This window comes from Anticarsia gemmatalis, chromosome 5 (assembly GCF_050436995.1).
Source record: "Anticarsia gemmatalis isolate Benzon Research Colony breed Stoneville strain chromosome 5, ilAntGemm2 primary, whole genome shotgun sequence".
Lineage (NCBI taxonomy): Eukaryota > Metazoa > Arthropoda > Insecta > Lepidoptera > Erebidae > Anticarsia > Anticarsia gemmatalis.
Genome location: NC_134749.1, coordinates 7,616,471 through 7,626,571, shown reverse-complemented (window position 1 = coordinate 7,626,571; position 10,101 = coordinate 7,616,471). Strand labels below are relative to the sequence as shown.

At 37.5% G+C, this 10,101-nt stretch overlaps 1 protein-coding gene across 1 annotated transcript in view; it reads left to right on the top strand.

Moving 5' to 3' along the window:
• Positions 1-199: 199 nt before the first annotated feature.
• Positions 200-10,101, top strand: part of Syn (synapsin) — a 64,096-nt gene continuing 54,194 nt past the window's right edge. The window contains exons 1-5 of the mRNA XM_076114895.1: positions 200-358; positions 6,806-6,815; positions 8,365-8,491; positions 9,483-9,598; positions 9,822-10,040. Coding sequence (XP_075971010.1) covers positions 200-358; positions 6,806-6,815; positions 8,365-8,491; positions 9,483-9,598; positions 9,822-10,040 — 631 coding nt within the window. The remainder of the gene's footprint in view (positions 359-6,805; positions 6,816-8,364; positions 8,492-9,482; positions 9,599-9,821; positions 10,041-10,101) is intronic.

Sequence of the window (10,101 nt, the reverse complement as noted above, 5' to 3'; positions counted from 1 at the left end):
AAGGAGATGTTCTAATATTTTGTGGAGATTATGCTTGATGGAGGTATTATTTAAGAGGTGTATGTAGTGGCTTGGTTAGAATGCAATACAGAGAGCGTAGTTATGAAAAACGGCATGACAAAAATTTATAAATTATATAAATTTGAGTATTCATCATCCCTATCAAAGTCCTATGTGATGATCGCGAAATATGTTTAACATGAAACATAATAGAGAAATAAGAGAAACGTCCAGTGTGAACATGGTGCTAGCACGCAACGTTGCGTCGGCGGCGGCGGGCGGCACTCGGCGGCAGGCGTTACGACACACGCCCACACCTGCACGCTCACCTGCACGGACACACACATGCACGCGTCAGGTATACCACCGAGATCCCGCCGATAATACTCCCGGCTACCTTTTTATTTTTCGTATTCGCATTCGGCGCGGGGTTAAGCAGAAAAACCTTGGTATAGCAGTTTTATTTGTCTCGTAAAACGTTAAGACGGCACATATTCGAACGCTCCTACAAAGAAATGTGGTATTGTTTTGAGGAAATATTGTTATGGCTATATTATTGCTACGAAGGCGGTTTGTCCGCGGCTTACCGTAGCTCACATTAGAATTCAACGCGCTCACGCACACAGTTCATAGATTTATTGTGATATTTGTTTTGCACATATTTTATGACCCCTATGGTATATGTTCAAGTTTTATTTATTTCTTTACAATCAGCGTAATCTCTTCATCGAGAATCAGAAATATAATAGCTGGTAAATATGTCATACTCACTCACAATTTTGAAACAAAAATATATTTTCTAGTTAAAAAGTAGAATATCAAAAACATTTAGGTATGTGGTATAATATTAACCGAGTCTTTGCCTAGAAAAGGAAAACGTTGCTTAGTTGTTTTGTAACACATGTAGATTTTAGTTTATAAAGGTACATGTGACTACCCAAACAGGAACAGATGTTGTAATTAATTAAACGTTATTTAACATCTGTTGTAAGAGCTATGATGTAGAGTCCTTTTCTATTACTTTGTGTGGCTTGCATCGCACAATGGTACATATAAAATTACTTCATAATTACATAAAATAAACGGTCAGCATTCATTACCGAAATAAATCATACAGGATATTAGATTAAGCAACAATACTTAGAGGTTTGTTACACATTACGGTCAAGGCTAGAGCGCCATCTACTGGCAACTGCAACAAAGCCTTGTGAGGTAGTTGATGATGTGTTTCGGAGGAATAGATGTCGCTAGTGCGGCGGGGGCACGTTGCCGCCCAAAATCAATATCTAGGCTGGCGTGCGCCGTCCCGCCGATTTTCCCTCAGTGTTTCAGCAGGCACCCCTACTGCCCACATTTCATATCAGTAAACGCGCAACCAGTGCTCTATAAGCGGATTCCACGCACCATCGGACTTATTCCTTTGATCTGTGAGTAATCATACTTAACCATTAATATTTTTAATTCTAATTACTTAAACTACATGAAAAACACTTTTCCCGACCCTCGTTCATTCATAAATGTTCACATATCTGAGCTGGGTGACTAGATTGAAAGTATTACGACACAGTCAAGTTAGAGTGGGTATATGGGACGGGTTGTGACCTCGAAGGGCGGAACTGAATGTTGCCCAAACCAAGTTAAAACTGTAATCAAAGATTTATATTATTATCTACAAATTGTGTAACTTTTAGGTAATTGTTGAATGAACTATGTTAAATAACCGTACTTTTGTACAAAACAAAATAAATACAGGACATTGAATGGAATTAGTACCGTCACGATTTTTTATAGGATTTTGTAGGAATCTATGTGTCTAATATCTTTTTGAATGGGCATAATTTACTTTGAAAAAGTATAGTACAATTTATAAACGTGTTAATTACAAAGCTGATTGGTCGTTAATTCCCGAAGGAGCCTTTTAATAAGGCTTGTAAGCATAAATAACATTAGCAGCTTGGATTTTGATATCATTATGTTAATTACAATTAACCTAATTATGTTAACACGGGGTCGCAGCTAGCAATAAATTCTAAGAAAGTCAATATATACTCAGTAAATATAAGTAAATTAATGCCACGCCTGTAAACTAGGTCCTTGCCGGGAACAAATAATGGGTCGGCAGACAGTCCTCATGCAAGTTTCGATAACGATTTTTGCCGAAGATACTTTACGGCTTGAAATAGGACTGTCTTGGGTAGTTAATTTGTTATGAAATGTATGAAACGTTCATATTTTAAATTCTAGTACATTTTGATAATCAATACCGGTCTATGTACAATAATATAATACTTACGTGAGATGTTCATTCATAAATATAGATTGCCTTAAATAATGAAATGAATATGATTTCTTAGTTTAAGTTTTAAATTCACGAGGAACTTTGAAATAAATGAAAGATTTTGGAGGCCCTGTTGAGAATAAAAGGTTTCATGTTTCGTAAAGCAGATAACAGTTTTATTATCTCCACTTTATGGATAAAAACGTTTCCCCTCTGCAAGGATATGTTAGCATGCATAGAAAAACGTAACCAATGGACTCGCATGGAATACCCAAGAGGAATAACGATAGAACGTAGCGAAAGTTATTTTACCAAACCTCTAGAGAGAAAAGAAAAAGTGATTTTATATATTAGTCTATTCCAATACCAAAACTATACTTTTTTATGATCGTTTTATTGTTATTTTATGCCACGAACGTTATATAGAGTCCAAAACGGCTTAATGCTCAAGAAAAATCGCCCCTTTTAATGAAGGTTCAAGATCTTCCATTCGGGACAAACGTTGGCCGTCGATCGGGATCGTTTAGTAAGCAATTACCCAGTGTTCCGAACTAGCTGTTACGTTTTATTAGTGCGAACTTGGAACATATACCACAGCAGCGGCAGCCTTCCGAGACGTCGCCTGCTACGTGTTTAATTATAGCATTATGAGCACGATGAACAATGCAAAATATGTTACTTTATTGCTATAAAATATTATTATACCTAACTGCTTCCAGTTATTACCTTATTGTTCCTATTATGTTCAGATTTGTAGCGACACTGTTTCTCGTAACTCCTACCGTATAATGAATAGCAAAAAAGAGCTACACGCAAACATACCATTACTTACAACGCTGTTTTACACCCGATGTCAGCATGAAATACTGAAGCCTAACAGAATGTAACTTCACGTTTTCACGAAACACTTGTACTTTTTGGGTTCAAAAATGTTGTAGTACCTATAATACTGTGATGTCTATTGTTTGCGTGCCGATTTAATGCTGAATCACGTAGTCGGTTGTTTGTGAATGTGCCAGCATTAGGCACTTCAGTCCAGGGATCGATCCTTGCGTAATACAACCACGTCACAGGATTGGCTTCAAGCCAGGGCACCGCACCTACGTGCTAGCATCTGTTTGTATACGCGATTAAATGTTACGATTGCTTTTTCATAAAATTATTGTCTCTGTCGATGTATTATAGAAAATATTAACAACATAAAATCTCAAACAGTTTAAACAGTATATTTAGTATCATATATCATACGCAAAAAAGCAAAATAATTAGACCTAAGCATAATTAATGTGAATAGATTAAGCAAGTGAAGGTCGCTGCGTATTATTAGATACCTTTTTCAAGCGTACCTTTTTAACATTTCTGACCCTTTTATCACAGCTTTTATCCTGGAGTGCTTTCATTTCGAGAACATTATTAATGAATGTGCGAAATGTTAAGTCAAAATTTGTTTTCTCTTGAAATATCAATATATTTTCCTGATTATAAAATGATAATGTCTGGATCGTTCGAACGTTCTTGATGATTTTTTCCACGTACATATGTCCTTAGTCTCGGGAGCGTTCTCTAACTTTCCTTTTCATTATTAAACGTATTTACTACGCATTGCGGAGACTAACAGATACGTGTAATTGTTCCAACAAAAAAATATGTTTCATAAATTCTGTCGGTGTGATAGAGTTATTTTGACCCCTGAATCTTAGGGTATAATCCGTCTAATAGACTTCATAAATAGCAATGACTATACCATCTCAAGTTTCGTCGTTAATAATTATCCATTAATGAAAATGTTCTATTAAGCTCCACTTTATCAAGCTCATATCTAAGGATGATACGTGTAAGTGTTATTCTTATCTAATCTGGTTATCACTGCTTCAATAGCAACGCAACATGGATTAATTGCAGAATTTACGATAAGGTATTCCTGAACATCCTAGTCTAATAAAAAATAATGACTATTTAAAAAGATTTATTTTACAACTTCTTCGCGCCATTAAAGGCGATGTGTGGGACGAAGGGTAGGTACTAACGCGCCCCTTGAGGTTATGCTTGATAAAGTAGGCCTAAAAGTGTTGCTCTAAACATTGGGCACAGTAAACCCATTGCCTTAATATCCTTTGGGGCCTGTCTACGAATCTGAAATGGGAACTGTTAGAAAATCGCCAAAACCGAAAATGAATCAGTAAAATTACAAATTTAGTCAAGAGAGTAAAATCGTCCAAATATAGGTAAGTGAATGGCCCAATAATGGGTTACGGGGCGGCGGCGGTTGCGTAACGAGCAATGGTTGTTGGAGGGATGAACGCTGGCGCGTCGCCAGTGTGCCGCCCGTGCCGCCGACGTGACTCCACCATCTACCTATTTTTATAGAAACAAAACCCGCCAAGTGAGAGTCCAACGTTGTGCCAAAAATTTATGAAACCTTTTTTCCGAGCCATTCAATTTAGCAAGCGAAGTTTAATTGAAAGCAGTGATGCTGCACTACGGATTGTTTCTACACATTCAAACTGGCAATTTATATTTTACGTGTTTGGCAAAAATACCCTTTGTTGGAAAATATTACATCTGTTTCAGACGTTACTATGTACCGATTTTAGGAAACTATAAACTTACAAGGTTCCTGTAAGATCCAGTTTTCTTTTTTGGGTTTAGTGATACTATATGTATATAAAAGTTAAATATAGTCCTCAAACTATAATCCTCTGTAAACTAGTTTGTAGTTGGTAAAATTAGAAGCGTTTAACTTTGAATATACGTAGTTATTAGTCGTGAAAATTTCACTACATAACTACCTATGCTCATAAAATTATGTAAAGATAATTGTTGATGCTGGGTTAGCAGTATTAATTTGGAAGCGTCAATGTTTTGCTATATTTAGCCACTGAGCTTTGAAATGTTGGATACGTAAACCCCTAAAGATAACGTTTGATGATTGCTATTTTGTCCCCCCGAAACCTAGGAATAAATTACTGCGAATGTCACGCGCCTCAAGTCCATGACTGAAATACAAATGGTAACAAATGCTAATGATATCTTTTTCGGGGACTGTAGATATCTGTCCAATTTTTTTCTTTTGGTGCTTCAATACTCTGACACTGTCTGGGTACCTTTATGTTTTATTGATTTCTGTGTTAGGTTTTCTGTGCAAATTCATTTGATGGATTCTTATACTATTATGATAGAAATGCTATACGAAGGTAGGAGGACCGATGGGGGATCGTTAGTATGATCACGAATTTTCGATCGACCGTGTACTATTCGTACTTAACTTTTGTGTTTGGCATTTAGTCTTATAAGCAGTCTTATAAATACTATTTTTTATGTAGGTAACAATCTGCAGTTGCCGAATCTATACTAATATTATAAAGCTGAAGAGTTTGTTTATTTGTTTGATTGTTTGTTTGTTTGTTTGTTTGTTTGTTTGTTTGTTTGTTTGTTTGTTTGAACGCGCTAATCTCAGGAACTACTGGTCCGATTTGAAAAATTCTTTCACTGTTAGATAGCCCATTTATCGAGGAAGGCTATAGGCTATATATCTACGACCAATAGGAGCAGAGCAACAGTAAAAAATGTTACAAAAACGGGGAAAATTTTGATTAATTCTCTCTTATGTGACGCAAGCGAAGTTGCGCGGGACAGCTAGTTGGTTATAAGTACACTCGTTCTTGTTTCATTTTTCGTTTAAACATTGAGAATAGGAATTTAATACTATAGCAACACAATATTCCTCATCGCTTCTCTCGTCTAAAACTGTCTGTTTTCAAGTAAACAGTATTGGTTCATGAAATAAGATATTAAATATAATTTTCCAACAAGTATACAGCGTAGATATAACGCGTACGTTTTATCTCAGTCGAGTACCATTTTCTAAGTGTTATACTTTTTCCGTTTCTATTGTTGCAAGTGGTCTAAGCACTTGCGAACTCGGATGAACGGAAGAATAACAGCAAAGAAAACAGATAAAGGAACATTAAGTATCAACTATGTTTTACTTGTTTTCTGTGAAATTGCATTGTTGCAACAACGCCGGTTATTTCATTTGTGTTTATCAAAACTTTAGAATGTTGTGCTCTACTTCCAAAATAAATTAAAATCTACATTTCATATGAAATTCTTTCTCGACAATCGTTATTAAATATTATTATATAATTGAACTTTTCTACTACGCTACCGTGTGTACAAATTTTTCAAACAATTTTTTATACTCGGTATACCTATTATATTCGGTGATTGATGTTCATAAGTATTTTGTCTATATTTGTAAAGGGTTGTTATAATAGAACGCACATAAAACATTATAAGACAGTGACATTTTGCTTCACAAATAAAGGTTAATGGTTCCGCATTTTATGACCCCGCATGCCACGAAAACCTTTAAATCATAGACGTGTATTATTTTTGTGGATGTGTAATGTTTGAAATTGTTCCAAATCTTTTGTTGGCAGGCACTTCCTCCCCCACCTCACAAGCTGTTCACCTAGCCACATTTATTCCATTAAGATTGTTGACATCTGAAACACTTGCCGGTAGATTTCCCGAGGTAAGTTTACGCACATATTTACCAATGTATTTACCCAGTATCTAGCTACATCCGACAAAAGAATACGTTGAGTAAACATTTAATACGGGTAGCAGGTAAAGCGATGTTTTTGCAAAGAGGCTCGGATTCTCTCAGCTGTTTACGCGTGTATATTATACCTTTTACTCCGCATTTGCGTAAGACCTGTTTTTATGTTACGGATCTATGAAAATCCAGTCTCAGAAGATCAAGTTTTCCGGCTCTTTTGTAAATCTGGTTTCGTTATTTACGAATATACTAAAACGTTTGTTTACAAATTTAACTTTGGCGAAATTGTTCGTCAGAGACTCAGAGAGTTTGACTTGTAAGTATCCTTTGATAACCGAATTTTGGTAACGGATTGTTGATACAAGACCCTAGTGGTGACAAATTTCATTAAAGTGTCATCTACATATAGATAATATCTGGCCAAAATAAACGGATTTCAGTAATGTAGCCTGGCTTACGTACCATACAATATATTAAAGATTTCTTCATTACGTTAGCACTTGTACCAAACATTTGTACTTACTTGGCCGTGTCTTGACTCTCTAAATAGTCTCTGTGCAAACTCCGTGTGAGTAAAAAAAGGGGGTTGACTAGTATCTACTTAAGTCCCACTCGGCTCCTTCGTACCACTTGTGTGTTTTGTCATGCTAAAGACTCTCACTGCATTTACATGATACTTAAGTTCTTTGAAACAAACAGACTAAAGCTTTCAACTAGCTGACTGGCTTTTAAAGCGGAAAAATTGACTGTTTGTTTTTCAAATTAAAATTATTTCCGAAGTTATTTGAGTTCTGGTGAACTAATTGCTCTAATTGACTGGTATATACCCAGTTGTAGGGCTCTAAGGCTGTCCCCCGGGGTGACTACTGGGAATAAAAGTAGGAAGAAAATTACCGATACCGATTAAGTAGCTTTTATGGATATACAATTAAAATTGAAAAAAGTGTACAATTAAAATATTTAAAAATATTCATCGCATCCGATTTTCTCGATATTTAAGGTAGGTTATAAAGGTAGGTTCTGGTTTCTCTACTTACATTACTTTAGATCCAGCCTCCTCGCTGGTGCTTTCTAAAGAATCGTTATCTACACAACGTTATCGTATTTTAGATTGCTTTCTCCACGACAATGTTCGCGTGGAAATAGTACAATGGATGTCATTTAGTGGAGCTATTAAATAATACAAATATGGCATTGTCCCGTGTTCTACCTACTCTCTTTGAAGGTTAAAGTATAGTATTACAAGACATGGTATTGAATTTACCCGAAAAGCATTCTGCTGCCGTTTAGTGGTAAAAGTATAGAAAAAATTATCTATCTTAGATTTACCTCGACGTGTTGCTGTTCACAATACACACGACACGTGTTTTCTTAACATTTATTACTTTAGAAGATCTAAAAAGTTTATAGCGTTCCCCCTTGAAAGTTATAAACAAAAATCTTGATGAAACTTTCTACTAGGTGCGATAAAATTCAGTTTATGAGGCCGTCTCTTCAACATTTTTTGTGCTTTACGTCTAAGGGGGCGGCAAAATAGAGCGTTCGGGGTGTCCTGGGATCTGTGGCCCGCAGGCCGCGACCACATCAACCCTGTCTTTCTCAAGCTTCCGCAACTCATTCACCACCAATGTCAATTACCTGAAACGAAGGTAAGTCCGTATGTTACTTGTTTAGTGTCTCTCCCTCTAATATTCAACGTCTGCATGTTTAATGATTTTATTAAAGCTTCTTACAGTCCCTGATCGTGTAATGATTTCAGTGTACTTTCCCTTTTCAAGAGACGCGGTTTCTTCTAGTAAGACTAATACTAAAGTAACACTAATAGGCCTAAACACTATTAGACTATATTAGTAAGTTGACATGTAGAACACTGTTGTTTGTTTTCTATTATCCCTGCTTTAGAATGAGCAGTAGAATAGATTACTATCTGAATTCTGTACTAGATAGATTAAACAGTTAATTATTTTTTTTATGTCACTTTTAGTATTCTTGGACTTTGGAAAATAAAATTCATATTTCACACAAAAATCTTTATATACAGCTGAGTTTATAATTTAAGGATAAAATAAAATTTACGACACCGTAAAAGCCCGAACCGCTTCACCGCGCTGCTTCCATCCCTCTGTGGCACTCGACCCGAGTCCCCCCCGCCGCCTCAGCCTCCGCCCCGCCCCGCCAGCTCCCCCTCGCCTCCGCTCCACTTTACATACCGTGTAGCACCACTCATCAGCCTCGAATATTTGTATGTGATCACGTGAATGCTGATACTTGTTGGGAGCTTTGTCCGTCAACAAATAGCAGCTCCAGAATACCCACATTCAGTGCATGGCGCTTTTCTCTCTCGATGTCATTGTCGTGATTCGATGTTGCCGCTTAACAAAAGCCGTTACAGCTAGGATACAGTATTATTTTGTTTGACAATAATGTTCATTCTGATATAAAGAGAGCTTTGAAGCACGATAGAGATCGATTCTTTTAAAGTTCGGCTGGTATTGAGTTTCATGAGCAAGGCAATTGAATGGTTAGGTAACAATGAGTGGCTACATTGTGTGTCGGTTTGTCCCTCCTCTGCGTGTCCCTGTAACCTGGCGCGGCGTGGCGGTGGCGTGCGGCGAGTAGCTCAGCGGAGGCGTTGCGCAGATTCAGCTCGGGGGACCTACAATCCGAGTGCGATGAGGGCGAGGTGGACCCGTACACCGGCCGCCCGGCCACCACCAGCCAGCCGAAACCGCAGAATCAAAGGCCGGCCTCCCAGGGTAAGATAATTACCAACTCCTTGATAAATATACTTACTTGTTCACAGAGTTTAACTCACCTGTAAACCCTAATCTGTTTACTTAGGACTAACATGTTTAGTTTAACTTTTGATTTTCAAATCGAATTACAAGGTTTTGTTGAATTGAAAAACATGACATAATATTCATATTTTATTCTTGGCCCAAAGTAGAAACGTTACTAAATAAACGATGGTTGGTACAGCCACCGGGGGCAGTATCACCAGTACTACATCGGCTGGGGGTCCTCCGCCCGCTCCGTCCGCGACGGCTGCTGCTGCAGGCGGGGACTTGTCCCTGAACCTTCGCGGTGGCTCACGCGGGACGTCTGCTCCTTCTTCACCAGCTAAATCACGCGAGTCCCTACTACAACGTGTGCAATCCCTAACGGGTGCAGCCCGCGATCAAGGCGCTAACTTGTTAGGTAAATATGGCTATTATCTTAGACTTTTTACTGCCCTAAGGAATTTGTAGTTGATAATGAT